The 17,291-nt window shown below is 66.9% G+C and overlaps 1 protein-coding gene across 1 annotated transcript in view; it reads left to right on the top strand.

The window, feature by feature from the left end:
* C18H16orf74 (chromosome 18 C16orf74 homolog) overlaps window positions 1–17,291 on the top strand; it is a 45,203-nt gene that overhangs the window by 11,024 nt on the left and 16,888 nt on the right. The window contains exon 5 of the mRNA XM_051829275.2: window positions 9,935–10,039. Within this exon, the coding sequence (XP_051685235.2) occupies window positions 9,935–10,039 (105 nt within the window). The remainder of the gene's footprint in view (window positions 1–9,934; window positions 10,040–17,291) is intronic.

Genomic DNA, 17,291 nt, shown 5'->3' with positions numbered 1-17,291 from the left:
CAGGGGCGGCTCTGGGCCCCTGCAGCCCGGCTGGCCTGCGTGGAGATGCGCTTTCCGCGGGAAATGCACCGCGGCTTCCGACGACTTGGGGCAGAGAGCGAACGTGAAGTGCCTTACAGCCTTACGTTCTATCGCCGACGCGTTCCGACGGGGTCTGGGTGACCGGGTTGAGGACAGGCGTTCTGGCTGTGAACTTCTTTCTTCCGCCTCTTTCACACGTCTGCGACATCGCAAACAGTGTGGCTCCTTCCTGTCGGGGCCCGGACCTCGCAGGTCTCGTGCCTCACAGCAGGTGCCCCAGAGGAGTTTGGTGGATGCACAGGCAGATGGATGGATGATGGACAGGTGGGCGGATGGACAGACAGGTGGGCGGATGGACAGATGGATGGGTAGGCGGATGGACAGACAGGTGGGCGGATGGACAGACGGACGGGTGGGCAGAGGGATGGATGGATGGATGGATGGACAGATGGGATGGATGGGTGGGTGGACAGATGGGATGGATGGGTGGGTGGACAGATGGGATGGATGGGTGGGTGGACAGATGGAGGGATGGATAGATGGGTGGGTGGGAGGACAGAGGAATAAATGCACAAGTGACCAGACGTTTGAGAACGGTAAACACAGTGACTCGGGGGCGTGGCTAGCCCTGCCCTGGTGTTTTGCCTGCGTAAGGAGCCTGTTTTCTTGAGGAGAGCCCAGAGGGCGTCCTCCCCCCTCCCCCCTCCCCCTCCCCCTCCCCTCACCGCTCAGGAAGTCCGAGTGGGCTGCAGGGGCCGTCCTCCCTCTGGGCAGGGCCCGTGGAGACACTCAGGCTCCCCAGGGAGACAGCATCCTAGGGTACAGCCCAGGCCCCGCTGGTGCTGCCCGCTGTGTGTTCGCCAAGGCCCGTGGGGGCCAGGACCACACTGCTGAGGGTTCCCGGCCTGCACGAGGGGCCTCAGGGAAGGGGAATGCAACGTGCCCAGGCCGGCTCGGGCAGGGCCTGCGCTCCCCGGCGTCGAGAAAGTTCACTGTGAGGCTGCTGGGTGGCGGCTTCCTGAGCAAGCTCTGGGCCCTGAGCCACTGGGACGCCCGCCGGCCTGAGCTGGGGGCCGCCCTGGGCGCAGCCACGCTCCCCTTCCCGGCTTCGCCCACTGGAATCTCCGGGGAACTCTGTCACTTGAGTCCCGGCTCCGGTGGCTGAACCCCGTTAAGCACTGCGCCAAGCACTTGGTAGTGGTTTTGGAGGGACGCGCTCCGCGGTGCACACAGCCGTGAGGCTGCACTGTGGCCCCTCCACCGCTGTCCCCGCGACCTGGCCTTTGGGCCTCGGTCTCCTTGTCACAGTTCCCCACCCTCTTTCTCTGCCGCAGGCCCCAGCAGCTCTGGCTTCTCCCGCGTCAGGCCCTACCCTCCCACAGCCCACCCGGACCACACAGAGCCGGGACAGCCCAGCCCGACCCGGGACGCGGGACACAGGGCAAGGGTGGGGGCCGACGCCTTCTTCTGCACCCCGGGGGGGCCTAGGTGCTGGGCTCCGGGCCCCTCTCCACCCGCCTGCTGCCTCCCGGTGCTGTCCAGGCACGGACAGGCGAGCTGTGTCCCGGCGGACGGGGGCCCAGCCCTCCCAGGACACGTCCTGCAGCAGATTCCCCGGGCGTCCCAGAGTTCCCCTGGCTTAGCCTCCGAGATGACTCCCTGGGCAGACAGGCGAGTCCTGTGGGACTGACAGCTGGGAGCCCCTCCCCCGCCCCACAACGCCCGTGCCCTGGGCCCACTCGTGCCCCTGGCCTGTCCCCTCGCTGTCTCCATGCCTGCGGCCTTCAGCCCAGGCCACCGTCTTGCTTTTCAGATCCCAGTCCAGAGCCCAGCAGGTTCGTCAAAGCCCCACGCACGCAGCATGAAATACCATTTGTTCTGGAACTTTCTCAGCTTTCCACGGCACACTGGCACACCTCCGAGGTCCCGCGGGCTCCTTTCCAGACCTCTGCCACTACAAGGCAAATCACACCGTCTGTTTCCAGCACACAGTGTTTTGTGCACACTCTGCCCTGGTATGTTAAGTGTGCGATAGTGTTACATCTTTATTTTTTTTTTTAAGATGTACTTATTTATTTGAAAGTCAGAGTTAGAGGGAGACACACACACACACAGAGGTCTTCCATCTGCTGGTTCACTCCCCTGGTGGCTACAGCGACCAGGGCTGGGCAGGCTGAAGCCAGGAGCCGGGAGCTGCCTGCAGGTCTCCCACGTGGGTGCAGGGGTGCAAGGACTTGGGCCATCTTCTACTGCTTTCCCAGATACAGTAGCAGGGAGCTGGATCGGAAGTGGAGCAGCCGGGACTCAAACCGGCGCCCTTACGGGAAGCCGGTGCTGCAGGTGGAGGCTTAACCCTCTGTGTCCAGCGCCGGCTGTGGTGTTGTCTTTAAAAGCAACACACAGAGACCTTCATGTCAAAGTACTTTATTTTTCAGAAATGTAATGATCCTGCGAGCCTCAGTGAGTCCGCGGTGTGGATGGCTCCGGCCGCCCGGGTCGGGCCGAGACAGGAGGCCGGCTGCGGTGAGCGCTCTGCTGCTGCCGGCGCGCCCTGCCACCGCTCTCCGCGGGCGCGTCCTAGCCAGGTCCTTGCCGTCGTGGCCACAGGTTCCACCTCGGGGAGCCCTGGTCTTCCCTCCTCGTCCGTAGGTGTGTGTCCTAAATAATAAGACCCTCGGGCCAGCCTTACCCCCGACCCTCGGGCTGCAGTGTGGACGCTGGGGTAGCAGGCCTGGGGACGTGGCCCTCACCCCGCACCCCGTGCCGAGCTCCTGGGGGACCCGGTGCCTGGGCGGCGAGCCGGCATATTTTGAAAGGAACCTGCAGTTCTGAGCGGTGGGCTCCGCAGGGGGCTGCAGTACTCAGCGAGCCGGGCTGCAGGCAGGCGCTCCGTCGCTGGGCTTCGTCGTCACAGAGCACGGGCAGGCAGATTAGGGACGTTCGCGCGGCCTCTCCTCCCTGTACCCGGCTGTCCCGTCTCGCCGGAACCTGCTGTCCGTGGCGTGAGCGTCGCTGGGGCTCCCACGTCAGCACTGCGGCTGCCCCTCGCGCGTCTGTCACGGACGGAGACGGCCCCTTCCCCCGAGCCTCGCGAACCCACCGCGCTGTTGGCAGGGTGGCCTGCGGCAGCTCCTGTGTCTCGGCCTTCACAGAAGTGCAGCCGGCTGGGACCGTGTCCTGGGGTGGGGCAGGGGACGCCGTGGGTGCTGTCATCCCGCCAACACGGTGAAGCTCTGTGTAGCACGGCCACAGGACGGTTTCCTCTCCGCGTCTTAAATAAACCTCCGGTAGCTTCCCTTTGTTTTTCTGGGTTTTCTCGTTGTTGTTTTGCTTTGCTTTGTCTTAGTTTTTGGACACACAGAGCAGAGAGGAGGCCCCGGCCCACCCTGCTCCTGCCGGAACGTTCCGGAAGGGCTCTGTGCCAGCAGGGGTTAGGTCCCCGTGTCCTCACGGCACTCTTGCACGTGGTGCCGCACCACGCCCCTCCTCACCTGGAGGTCCTTCCGCACCGGCCGGGGGGAGCTTGGCCACGCTGCCGTGCCCGCAGGCAGTCCTTGGGCTTGCCGTGGGTTGGGGAGGGGTTTCCTTTTCCAAACTGGACGTGTTTCAAGCTCCCAGAGAGCCCACCGGCCCAGGCCTCATCTGCCCCCGGCGGCACCCCGGTTTCTCTGCACCCCACGCCCAGTCCAGGCCTCATCTGCCCCCGGCGGCACCCAGGTTTCTCTGCACCCCACGCCCAGTCCAGGCCTCATCTGCCCCCGGCGGCACCCCGGTTTCTCTGCACCCCACGCCCAGTCCAGGCCTCATCTGCCCCCGGCGGCACCCCGGTTTCTCTGCACCCCACGCCCAGTCCAGGCCTCATCTGCCCCCGGCGGCACCCAGGTTTCTCTGCACCCCACGCCCAGTCCAGGCCTCATCTGCCCCCGGCGGCACCCCGGTTTCTCTGCACCCCACGCCCAGTCCAGGCCTCATCTGCCCCCGGCGGCACCCAGGTTTCTCTGCACCCCACGCCCAGTCCAGGCCTCATCTGCCCCCGGTGGTACCCAGGTTTCTCTGCACCCCACACCCAGTCCGCTCTGCTGGCAGCAGGCAGTCGGGGTTCCAGGCTGTCCCTCTTGTTGCCAGTGCCTCCCGGCTGCCCTTGTTACCAAGCTGACCCCAGCGTGGCTCCAGGCCCGTCTGGTCCCCCTGCTCGGGTGCAGCCTGCCCGGCTGACCTAAGCCAGAGTTACAGAGACAAAGAAAGACCGAAGCTATCCACTGGTTCACTTCCTGGATAGCTGTAACAGCCAGGGCTGAGCCAGGAGCTTCTTCTGGGTCTCCCACATGGATGCAGGGGCCCAAGCACCTGGGCCGTCCACTGCTCTCCCAGGCGCATTAGCAGCAGAAGTGCAGCAGCCGGAACTTGAACCAGTGCCCACATGTGATGCCGGTGCTGCATGCAACAACTTTACCAGCCGCCCCACAGCACCGGCCCCCAACGTGGCTTCTGATCCCCATGCAGCCCAGCCCACGGGGGCCTCTGGCAGCTCACGGTACCCCCCAGAGCCCAGCTTCCCCTCTGCACAGCCGCGCCTCCCCGTCACCCTCCCTCTGCTCGCCCGCCGCTTCCGCCCTTCAGCTTCCTTCCTCTTTTCCACCCCACCCCTGCAGAAGGGCAGACCACTACCTCTACGCTACGCTACGCTACGGAGCCCGCCGCCTCCCCAGGGCGCTCGCGGCCACTCCTTGGAGGTGTTGCCATGGCGACTGAGGGGCAGCAGCTCAGCGGACAGCCGGCCTGCACCGGTTCCGTAACTGCCGTAGATTTCCTTTCGCTCCGCCGGCCCCAAGCGTGCTTTGTGTCGCTGTGCGTCCGTCTCTTCTGGACACTTGGCATGAACAGTCGTCGGATGCGCGGCCTCCAGCGTCACGTCTCCGAGGCATGTCCCACGCCCTGGCACGGCCGCAGAGCGAGCCTTCCATCTGCTGCGCCGGCCCTGGAGGTGATGGTTGTAAGGAAAGGAAACGCCCCACTTTCTAAGCACCGGCCCCCGGCTTCGGCTCGCACCCACCTCCCGGGGCAGGAAGGGTGCCGAGGTGGCCACGTGCACGTCTTCTTTCCGGAACTCCGCAGACCCCTGGCCCGGGCTGAGATGGGTTTTTTGCCTCTTGGTCGCTGCGTTCTAAGAGTTCTTCCTGTGCTCTGGTCCCGCGTCTTCGAGGGGACGTTGAGGTGCGAGCGTCTCCGCCCAGGCTGTGGCTCGCCGTGTCATTTTCTTAGTGGTGCCTGTTGCGTTTTTTTTTTTTTTTTTTTTTCCAGCAAAGAGGCCAGCGATGCTCGCAGGGTCCCTCCGCGGTGGAGGACGCTGGCTGGCACAGCCTGGGCACTCCTGGGGCTCCCTCTGCTGTGCCTGCCACACCCGGGTGGCCCCTGATGCCCACCGTGGGTCACCCTCCTCCATCACGTGCCCTAAGGGGCACGGGCACCAGGGCGAGTGCTCCTGGCTAGGCCTGGCTGGGCGAGGACCCCGGCTGTGTCACCCACCGCCCTAGGCTTGCACAAGTGACGACAGCGCTCCGGGCAACGGCTGCCTGCTCTGCAAGAGGGAGATAAAAATAGCAGCGGCCGCGAGGTCCGTGCAGCCGGCCCTTGTCGCGGTGCCTGGCGCCCACACAGGTCGCCGGCCCTCGTCCGGACCTCGCAGACTCACCGTGACACGCATTTCTCCCACGGGTGTCCCCGCCCACACACACACGTCCTCGGAGTGGTCGCTGCACACCCAGCCCAGGGCTGACAACCTGACACTAGGCTGAGGACTCCCCTGAGGTTTCCGGCCGGGTGGGGGGCGAGGGATCAGGACCCCCCGGAAGGGGAAGGGGGGCCCAGTCCGCGCCGACAGCCAGGCAGCCCTGCGTGACGCCGCTCAGTGACGCTGCAGCTGCCGCGCCCGGGGGCTCGGAGCCAAGGGAGACAGTCACCGCCGCTCCCGGGGCGGGGATGCCAGGCCTTTGGGGAGCCCTGAGGAGGGGGTGCCTCAGCCTCTCCAGGGCGGGGCTGGCTCCCCAGGGCCTGCATTTCCTTTTTTTTTATTTTTTTATTTTTTGACAGGCAGAGTGGACAGTGAGAGAGAGAGAGACAGAAAGGTCTTCCTTTGCTGTTGGTTCACCCTCCAATGGCCTCCGCGGCCAGCGTGCTGTGGCCGGTACACCGTGCTGATCCAATGGCAGGAGCCCGGTGCTTCTCCTGGTCTCCCATGGGGTGCAGGGCCCAAGCACCTGGGCCATCCTCCACTGCACTCCCTGGCCACAGCAGAGAGCTGGCCTGGAAGAGGACAGAATCTGGGACAGAATCCGGGACAGAATCTGGTGCCCCGACAGGGACTAGAACCCGGTGTGCTGGCGCCACAAGGCGGAGGATTAGCCTAGTGAGCCGCGGCGCCGGCCAGGGAATTTTCAAACCCAAACGTGGAGACATCGCGAGAACCCCCGGCAGTGCCTGTGTTGCGGCCAGCCTGGCCCATCCTCCCAGCCGCTGGGCACACGCATCTGAATGCCCTCAGGGTGGGTACAGGCACACACGCCCACACCAGGGCTGCCCCAGGAAGACAGGCGCCACCAGCTCCGTAGCGCCGGGTCCTAAGCTGCGTCACCCCTCTGCGCCTGGTCTCCTCCTCTGTAGAGTGGGCCCTGGTGCCGTTCAAACCCAAAGTCAGGAGGGGAGGAGGGGAGAGGCGGGCTGGGAGGCGCCAGCGCGGGCACAGAGTGTCTGCGGCCACGGGACTCTTCAGGGAGTCCGGGGCACCCAGAGAGGCGGGTGGCGTGCCTGTCCTGGTCTCAGGAGATACCGAAACAGCTGCTAAGGCTGGCTCAGCAGTCTGCTTTGCTGTCATTTAGCAGGCGAGAGGAAGCCGTTAGCGCCAACGCTCCGTCCTGGGGCCCAGCCTCAGCCACCCACTGCTGCGTAACAAAAGATCCCAAACTCTGGGGCTCCCAACAACCACCATTTCCTTTCCGGCCCAGTTCTGTGGTGTGGCCTGGTGGTACTAGGACAACTCCTGACCCTGGCTGGGGCTCACGCGGGCTGGGCGTGCAAGCCGGCTCTGCACACGCTGGGTGGGGGGCCGGGGGCTCGGCTGCGCTGTCCTCAGAGCCAGGCCCTCCCTGTGGCCAGGGCAGCTCGGCCCCTGCAGGCCACCACGGTAACCTGCCTTCTACCGGCCACTGGTGAGCAGTGGAGATTGGCTGCTCCCACCTGCGGAGGCTGGGGAGTCGGAGACGGAGATGCCACTCGGCCAGTGCCTGCAGGGAGGGGAGGCGGGAGGCGGGTCCTCCCCGGGACCCAGCCTACTCCATTGTTGAGTCAATTTCTCCCAGTGGGGGCGGGGCGGGGCCTCCACAGCTCCTCCCAGGAGCCGTCAGGCAGCCTGGAACCTGTCCCATCCCACCGGCTGCCCAGGCTCAGGGCCAGCCCGACTCCAGTGGGGGGGGGACACACCTTCCTCCCTGTGGGGAGGTCGGGCATTAGTGGTCCTTAACCTACACCTTGCTCGGAACAGGATGTGAGATACAGTCGTGCCACAAGCAGGGAGCTAACGGCACAGGCGTGACACCCCGGGCCAAGCCCCTCCAAAGGGCCGTGGCCGGGTGCTGCTTCGGCAGTGGGAGGTCTTGCCCTCGTGCCAGCAAGTGCCGGGGCTGCTGGCATCCACACTGCCGCCCTGCGTCGGTGGCAGGGCCAGCCTGCCCCAGCTGCTGGTCACAGCGGCCGCTCGGCTGCCCTCCCACGGCTGCCCAGCAGCCCCGCTGGCTTGGCATCCTGGCTCACGGCCTCCCCGGGCAGGGCCTGGCATCTGCTTCATGGTCACCCCCTCGCCCCCTGGGGAACCCGAGGACTCGGATTCTCCACTCGCGCATGCAAACCTCCCTTCATTCTGCAGGTGGCCAGAGACACCTGCCTAGGGCCCCCCACAGGCCGCCAGGCTTGCTCAGAGCTGACAGGAGGGGCTGACCGGGGAGGGCAGGGGTAGGGACAGAGCCCATCCTGTGCTGTTCCCTGAGCCCAGACCCCACCCCGGCAGCTCTCCCTGCCGATGCTTCCTCGCTGCTGCCGCCTCCTGGTCTCCCCCACCCCAGCCCTGCGTGGCCCCCAGCTCTGCTCCATGTCTGTGTCCTTGACCCTCACAGAGGAGCGTCCAGGAGGGCCAGGTCCTCAGGGCCTGGCCGTGCTGGGCACACACAGGCAGCTCGAGAATGTCGGACCCCAGGGGCGAGCAGGGGTGGGGCAGGAACGGGGCAGGGGCGGGGCGCTCCCGGCCTTCTCCTCCTCCTTCCTCAGCAGGCACAGGGGCCCTGGGACCGAGAGGGGGCATGTGGGGCTCAGGCGGCAGTGGCCTGACAGTCCCCCCCGGGGCCCTACACCTAAGGAGCCTCACTCTCCAGCCTGCTCCCCTGAGGCACCGTGGGACCCTGACCAGAGGCAGCTGCGGGGCCAGGGGCTGCCTAGTGTCCAGGGTCTGGGGCTCAGCGCTCCCTGCTGTCCCCCCACCCCACAGCCAGCCAGGTGGGCTCTGTCTGCTGGGCTCCCACCTCCGTCACTGCAGATTTCCTATCCCCTAAACAGCCGCGCCTGGGCCCTACCTGGGAGAACCGGGCACGGCTGGGCCGAGTGTTTGCGTCACAGGTTTTGTTAACCTACCGATTCCCCCAGCAGCTCTCAGGACCGGGAGCCCCTGGGACAGCTGGCCGCATCCTGAGATGGGTTTTGGTTGTCACGATTTTGGGGGGTGGTGCCTTTGGCACCTGGAGACCAGGGTGCTGCTCCACACCCCACGGCCCACAAGGGTCCCCCACGCAGAGACGCATAAACTCCCCATGTCCAGGGCCAGCCCCATGGCGGAGGACAGACTGGGGCTCCTTCCGTGCCCGTCTCACCCCGTGCCACACCTTCCCCACCTGCTCTGGGGCACCCTGTCCCCTCCCCTGCTCTGTTAGGGGCAGGAGAGCCCAAGAGTGCAGACAGGGCCCAGGCGGAGGTGACCGGCGCCCTGGGGGAGGAGGACATAACCGCTGTCCCTCCCAGGGTTGTCACGGGCAGGCACTGGGGAGACCCTTACTCCTGTGAACAAAGGAGGCCTAGAGCCAGGCTGACCCCCACCAACCCCAAGGAGGGGGCCGCCCGGGGATGCTCTTCCCCGGGGCTTCCTCGCGACTCCGTTGCTGCCCTTGGAGGGGACGGTTTGACCCCACAGCTCCCTTGGGGACGGACGGGTGTGCAGGACCCTCTTGGCTCCTGTGGGAGCTGATGAGTCCCGCAGACTCCTGAGGGGGTGGGGCACCGGGGAGACCTCAGCGGGTTTTAATCAAACACCCACACAAGTGTCAAAGACCAGTGGCCCCCAAGGAAATCGGCGCCTGCCCCACCGCAGGGCTGGGGGGTGAACAAGGCCCACCCAGGTGGTTCCCTGTGGCCACACCCCCAGTTCGTTCCCAGAATTGGGGTGCAGGGGGGAGGGCGTAGCTAAAGGGCTGGACCCCCACCCCAGGGAAGCGGCTGGCTGACCACAGGGCCATCTGCCCCTTGCTCTGTCCCCAGGGACCACGCCAGGGGGGGAGGGCCGGAGATGGTGGAGCCGCCCCTCCCCACAGCAGGGCCCTGCATGGGGGGAGTCCGGGCGCCCCGTGTCGCCACCCCGGGCCGAGGGGCTCGCGGCGGAGAGCCGGCCAAGCCACGGCCCAAACTTTTCCCGGCTCCCCCGGGGCGGGTAGGGGCGTGCGCGCGGCTCGGGGCGGGCGGCCGGGCAGGCGGGGCGGGGCGGGCAGGCGCGGCGCCGCCCTCCAGGTGCGGGGCGGGGGCCGGAGGCGGGCGCGCGGCGGCGGCGGCGGCGGCCCGGGAGTGCCGGCCGGGCCATGACCCCCGCTGCTCTCTCTCGCAGGCTCGTCGCCGCGGCCCCCAGCGCCCGGCCGCCGGCCCCGCCACCAGCGCCCGGCCAGGCCCCGTGCGCCCCGTGCGCGGCTCGGCTGTGAGCCCACAGGAAGCGGTGAGTGCCCGGCCCCGCGCCGCCCACCCCACCCCCTTCTGGAAGACGCGCGCCGCCCTGCCCCGAGCCGCAGCAGAGCGCTGTCCACGCCCCGTGGGCTTCCGCGGCGGGAGGGCGCGGTCCCGCCAGGGCCGGGGACCCGGGGGGCGGTGCGGGGTCCCGGGGCCGGGCGTCGCCCCGCTCCTCGTGGACTTTGCCGCGGACACGCGGGCCTGGGGAGAGTTGGCCCCTGGGCGGCGGGGGTGTGTCCGCGCGCGCGCGCGCGCGAGCCTGCGCCCCCCCCCAGCCCGCACCTGGCTCCGGCGCCCGCTCAGCCTCCTCGGAGGGCGGGGCGGGAGGCCTCGGCGGGAGCCATTTCCCCTCATCGAGGATTTCAGAATGTATTATTTATGAGCCGCCGCACTTAGGGGGCCCCGGGGCTCCCAGGGCATCAAAGCCGCTTTGCAAAGGGCAACCAGCGCGGTTCCCCGCGCCGCCCCGGCTGCTGAGCTCGGCGGAACCGCGGGGCGGCCGGCGCAGGTGCGGGACCCACTGCTCCCCAGGGGCGGGCGGGGCGGGGCCGGCGCGTGCCACTTGGGCTGTGAGACCCAGGCGGACGGGAGAGGCGCCCTCTGAACCTCAGGGGGCCTGGTGGAGCACGCACCCCCATTGAACAGATGCGGAAGCTGAGGCTGGGAGGCCCGAGCCACAGCGGAAGCCCCTGCCCTGCCCTGGGCTGAGCTGCTTCCAGAAAGCGCCCCCTCCCCTGGCCGGGCCACACCCACCCGGGCTGGGAGGGGGCCAGTATTTATGGAAAGACTTAATCCCAGCCTGCCGAGGAGGCTGGCCGGCTCCTAATCCCTCTGGAAGCACCTTCCAGCCGGTGGGCACACCGGGGGAGGGGGAGTTCCCCAGGCTCAGGGCAGCTCCGGAGAGGAGTGGGAGGGGCGGGAGGTGCCCACGCGGTGTTTTCACCCCCCAGCAGGGGCAGGTGCTGCTCGGGGTCCCCAGTGAAGGGTGAGGAAGCAGTGCCCACCCCCAGCGAGAGGCGCAGGGTGGACGCAGCCCTGGCGCTGGGGCCGCTGCGTGCCCCCCCCCCCGCCCACATGGTTAGGAGGGGTAAAGGGTGGCATGAGTGGGGAGGTGGCCACCCTGTCGCCGGCCCCCAGGACCCAGGGTAGACCACTGCGCCCTTTTCGTCTCTCATTCTTAACATTGTTACTGACAGGTAGCATTCAGAAAGGGGCGGTGGGCCCAAGCTCAGGGGAGGCGGAGGTGGTGCCCCCCCCCCTCTGTCCCTGCGAGGCTGTGGCTGCAGCCAGGGCGCTCCTGCGGCGAAGCCTGAAGTTGGCGCCCAGGAAGCAGGCGGAGCCCGCAGCCTCTGTTCCCACGCGGTCCCCGTGGCTGGAGTGGCAGGAATCTAATGCTGTTGGCGAGAGTGCTCCGAGTTGCCGGGCGGCACCTGCCCCTGGGCAGAACCTGGCACTGGCTCCGCCCACCCGGGCAGGCGGGCACATTCCTGAGCTGGGTTCGCCCTGGCCTCACCTCCTCCTTGAAGGAGGTCTTTGTGCGGGAGGCAGAGGGCAGGGCTGGGAGGTGCCTCTGCAGGGACCCGGAGGAGACCTGGCTTCTGGCCGGCCTGCCCTTCGCTCTGTCCCCTCGCTGGACCTCAGGGTCAGCAAGTGCAGGGGAAGCCACGCAGCTGAATTTAACTGCAGATGAGGAGCACGTGCCACGGCGGGACTGGGCACCCCGGGCGGGTTGGCGTTTTAAGATTTATTTGAGGGGCTGGCGCTGTGGCTCACTTGGCTAATCCTCCGCCTGTGGAGCCAGCATCCCGTCTGGGCGCTGGGTTCTAGTCCTGGCTGCTCCTCTTCCAGGCCAGCTCTCTGCTGTGGCCCGGGAGTGCAGTGGAGGATGGCCCAGGTGCTTGGGCCCTGCACCCCATGGGAGACCAGGAGAAGCACCTGGCTCCTGGCTTCAGATCCGCGTAGCTCCGGCCGTAGCGGCTATTTGGGGGTGAACCAACGGAAAGAAGACCTTTCTCTCTCTCCCTCTCTCTCTCTCTCTCTCGCTAACTCTATCCGTCAAAAAAAAGAGATTTATTTGAAAGGCAGAGTTAGAGGGAGAGATCTTCCACCTGCTGGTTCACTCCCTAGATGGCCGCAAAGACTGGACCCAGGCTGCTCCAAAGCCTCTCCCGGGTCTGCTGTGTGAGTGCAGGGGCTCAAGCACCTGGGCCGTCCTCTGCTGCTTTCCCGGGCGCATTAGCAGGGAGCTGGATCGGGAGTGGAGCAGCCAGGATTTGAACTGGTGCCCACACGAGATGCTGGCATGACGCTGGTGGCTTAACCGCCGGCACCACAGGGCCGGCCCTGCACCTGTGTTTAACCCTGCAGCTCCACTCTGTCTACCACCAGCTCTGGTTTGTAGGATCCATTTGCAGGGGGGTCCCTCAACCCTGAGGCTCTCGGTGAGCCACCGTGGGCCACACACGGGGTACCTGGGGGGACTCTGCAGACACGGGGTCCCTCCGGCCCCCAGGTAGGCTCTGTGTCCTGTTGGCATGGAAACCTGTAGGGAGCGGGCTGGCGTGCACACACACACACACACACACACACCCAAGGCTGCTGCCTGTGGAACCGACCCCGCCCCTTGAGCTGCCTGTCCCTTCTGGGAGCTGAGCTGAGCCTGGTCTAGCAGAGGCCTGTGGCCCGGCCTCAGCGCAGCTCAGAGCAGGACGAACCACCGCAGGAGGAAGTGTCTTTAAAGCTGCCCGTCCCTCTCCCCAGAGGGTCCCCATTTGGTGCTGGGGAGATTCTCACCGGGTGCAGGAAGCACGCGTTGTCCTGGGAGCTGTCGTGCGAGTCATCGATGATCTGCCATTTCGGGGGGGTGGGGGGGCACAGTGTGGGAGGGGACTTTCACAGCCCTGCAGGTGTGGACAGCTAACCAGCACCCCGCCCCGGGATGCTCTCCTGCGCCCAGCCCAGCCAGGGACACCCTGTCCCGCGCCCTCTTCCTGCTTACGAAGATGAGGTGTCTGCCGGTAACACGCGCGAACACGGAGCCGCTGCACAGGCGCCGGCTCGGCCGCCCGCCCGGGCCCTCGGAAGCCGCTCGCCGTAGGAGGGGCGGGGAGAACTTCCCCTGTGGACATGGTCAGGGTCCAGGGCAGCGGTCCTTGCTGCCCTCGGGCCGCTGAGACCAGAGCCAGGTGTCTCCTGGCTGACGACACTTAAGGTCAAAGCCCCCGCCCACCGTGAGGGCTCACGGACAGAGTGGGGGTGCACGCCCCCCAGTCCGAGGGCCTTCTCTGCGGGGGCCAGCCCAGGCCCCACTGGGAGGGGCCTGGGCTCCCTGGTGCAGCAGGCCACGCCATGGCATGGGACCACACTGTGGGAGCCCTGGTGGTCCCCGGTGCCACTGCCCTGTGGGAGCCCCCAGCGGCAGAATCAGGCTGGTGACGCAGGGGCCCTGCTCTGGAGGCTGGTGGGATCACGCCGGTCCTGGGGACAGAGCGTAGCACCTCACACTGCCCGAGCCGACACAGCACCCTCCTCCTCCTCCTGGGCTGTCCCGACACCCGCCGCCTTTGTCCCCCCCCGGGGGGGGGGCAGCCTGCAGGGCGCAGGAAGCTCAGACCCCCCTGGGAGTTTTAGAAACCAGAGTTGCCGTCATGGACGGGACCGCCCTGGTGCTGTGTCTGCCTGGCCCCGGCTCAGCTCTGGTCCCCCGGGGTCACCGGGACCCAGGCCGGGGTCACTCTTGGTCCCCGTCCTCCTTCCGTCCTGTTTGTCCGTCTGTCCTCCCTCCCTCCCTCCCTGGGGTGTTCAGGTTACAAGCGAGCGAGTTTGGGACAAAGCCCATCAACCCAGACGAGCCTTCCGGGAGCCAGTGCCCTGGTCCCTAGACAGCGTCCCCGGCCAGGTCGCAGATGCTGCCGGGAGAGCAGGACCGCACCCTGCGCCGTGCCGGGGGCCGTGCGTCTGCAGGGCCACCCATTGCTGTCCTCTCCGTGAGCTGTTTCTCGGAGCGCTTGCCGACGCCGGGGAAGGTGCAGGGAGAGAAAGCGCTCGGCACGTGCCCGGTGGGGTGGGCTGCGTCCCCGGCCTCGACGCTCCCCTGCGTGCCATGCGCACCTCGATTTTCTTGCCGAGTTGTTTATTTATTTGAAAGGCACACAGACAAATCTTCCGTCTGCTGGTTCGCACCCAGATGCACGCAGCAGCCGGGCTGGGCCAGGACAAGGCCAGGAGCCCAGAACTCGGTCCGGGTCGCCCACAGGGGTGACAGGGACCCAAACACTTGAGCCATCCCTGCTGCCTCCCAGGGCCTGCATCAGCAGGGAGCTGGAATTGGCAGCGGAGCTGGGACTCGAACCCAGGCCCTCCGGTATGGGACGCAGCTCCAAGCTGCCCCTCACCTCTGTGCCGGGTCCCCACCCTTGCCGCGCTGCGTGAGTTACGAAAGTGATGGCCCTTGACCCTGACACATCAGCGCGTATTTCCTGCGAGCGAGGAGCACTGTCTCGTACCAGACACGAGTACAGCGAGTGAACTCACAATGGTCTTCCCACCGCTTGGCTTTCACGCCCACGGAGGAGGTGCCGTGAGCTCCCGGCAGCCCCGCCGGGAACCGGGTGCCGCTGCTGCCGTCTCCTGCCCGAGCCCTGGCTGGGCTGTGACCGGCAGTGCCGAGACGAGACGGACGAGGGCACGCGCTCGGATCAGGGTGCCCCGTGCAGCCTGTGTGTGCTCTGCCGTCGTCAGTCCCTCCCGGGGTCGCAGGCCCAGAGGGCAGGGGGTGGGGACCGCAGCTCGTGGCTGGGTGGATTTGTTGGTGGGCCTGATCCCAGGGCTGCGGAGCCCCTGCAGGGCAGGTGATGGGGATGGGAGACCTGGTGTGGGGCCGCTGGCGCAGAGCTGCAGGCTCCAGACTGAGGTTAGTGACCGCTCTGGGTCCTGGTTCCGCATCTGAGAAAGGCCGGGGATGAGTCGCGCCCCGTGCGGGTGTGGCGGGGGCTCTGAGGGAGCTGGGGGCAGCGCACGCTGAGGAACGGGCCAGCCAGCGCCACGGGCCGGCCGGCGCCGGGTGCTCCTTGTGCCCCACACCTTGCCAGCCTGCTGGGTCTTCACAGCCGGTTCCCGACCCGGCGGCCTTGGCGAGGACCTCGGCCTCTGGCCCCGCCCCTTCGCCTTGAGGAAGCAGCTGCCCCCGGTGGGTCTGCTCTGCACAGTAGGGTCTCCCGGGCGCAAGGCCTGGCAGTTAAAATGCCCGCTGAGGTGCCCGTGTCCCCTGTCAGTGCCTGAGTTCCATGCCGACTCCAGCTCCCTGCCAACACAGCCCCGGCCAGCAGAGGCGTTCGGGGGGTGAGCCAGAGGATGGGAGCGCTCGTTCGCTCGCTCTCTGCCTCCCAAGTAAATAAATTATTTTTTTTGAAGATTTTATATATTTGCGAGGCAGAGTTACAGGAAGAGAGAGGGAGAGACAGAGAGAAATGTCTTCCATCCACTGGTTCACTCGCCACATGGCCGCAATGCCAGGAGCTGCGCCGATCCAGAGCCAGGAGCCAGGAGCTTCTTCCCGGTCTCCCACGTGGGTGCCAGGCCCAGGCATCTTCCACTGCTTTCCCAGGCCATTAGCAGGGAAGCTGGATTGGGAGTGGAGCAGCCAGGACTTGAACCGGTGCCCATGAGGGATGCTGGCACTCCAGGCAGCGGCTTTACCTGCCATACCACAGCGCCGGCCCCAAGCCACAGAATTTTTTATAAAGCTCTTGGGCGATTCTGCCGTGCAGCCAGCTGGGCCCCGTTCTGCTCGGCTGTAGTGAGGACCCAGGTTCTGCGTGAGGCCAAGGCAGCGCCTGGGCCCCTGCACGTCTCCAGCTCCCATCTGCCGACCACGCGCACGTCAGTAGGTCCTGGCCAGAAGCCTCTGCCTCTCTCCCTCCCTCCTCCATCCCTGCTGCAAATGATCGCAGCCAGGGCGTTTCTCGGATCTCTGCCGTGCGCCTGCACCGAGCCCTCCCCTGAGACACACTCACTCTGACTCCTGGCCGTGAGTCCTGCATCCCCACCTTACAGATGAGGAAAGTGGAGTCTTGGGGGCAGGAAGCTGCCTGCGGGCAAACACCGCTGTGCTGCTCCGCCAGGACGGCGACCAGGACGGCGACCATGGTCCCCTGCACCCCCTCCCTGTCAGCTCCGACTCCCAGCTCAGACCCTCTCCCGGGCCCTCCCGCACTTGCACCGCCCCCACCCCAGCCACCGTTCAGTTCCAGGACTACGGTCCTCAGCAAAGAACCCCTGGACGCCTCATTAAAATGCCAGTTCCTCTCCAGGGCCTGGGCGGGCCCGGGAGGGGCTGGGGTCCCCTGCCATCGCCAGCCAGCCTGCAGCCCTCTGGGACGAGAGCTTGCCCCTTGGCGTGGCACCCCCGGAGCGGCAGTCTGCAGGACTGCCCACCATCCAGCCCACCCTGGGGACCGCGGCCTCATCCCCGGACCTCTGCAGTCCCTTCCTGTTCCTGGGGGGCTCTCCCCGGCCCGGCCCCCAGGCCCCTGCTTGTCTGTCTGTCCTGCCGCTGTGAACAAGTCTGTTGTGAGGCGATGGCCCATTTGGTTCTTACCCACCTGCTACTTTGGGTCCTCTGAGACCACGTGCCGAGGTGAGGTCAGGACCTCCCTGGAGCTGGAGGGGACGGTCAGGAGCGTCCTGGGCTGCTGTTTGGCAAGGGAGGGGCTCCTGGTCCCCTGCACCCCTCCCCTCCCCCGACCTGACTCCAGGTCCAGCCCGGAGGCGGCGGAAGCTCAGTGTCCATGAGGCTCTGGGAGAAGCAGGCCTGTGCAGCCTTACCCCAGTGGGGCTCCAGCCTGGGGCCGGGACGGTCCCGGGCTCACGCCCAGCCCCATGATTCTGGTGAGCGCGAGGCCTCGGCAGGTGACGCTGCCTCCCTCATCCTCGATGCCCCCGTCTGTAAAGTGGAGACGGTGACAGCACCCTCATGGTGGCTTCCTCATCGGTCACTCCGAATTCAAGGACACATCCTGTCCGTGGCAGGGACGTGGCGGGAACGCTGGCTGGAAGAGTTCTAGCGTCCCATGGACCGGGGCCTGTGCGCCCCTCATAGCGGGGTCTGTGTTCTAAACCAGGGGCAGCCACGCTGGGCTCTGCACCACCCCCACAGCCCAGCACGAGGGCCCTGCCGTCGCCAGCACCGGCCAGCCCCCTGCAGCCCCTGGAGGGAACGCCCGGGCCGTGCACTTGGCTTT

Source organism: Oryctolagus cuniculus, chromosome 18 (genome assembly GCF_964237555.1).
Source record: "Oryctolagus cuniculus chromosome 18, mOryCun1.1, whole genome shotgun sequence".
Classification (NCBI taxonomy): domain Eukaryota; kingdom Metazoa; phylum Chordata; class Mammalia; order Lagomorpha; family Leporidae; genus Oryctolagus; species Oryctolagus cuniculus.
Note: the sequence above shows the minus strand (reverse complement) of the source record. Positions and strands in the feature narration are given on the sequence as shown.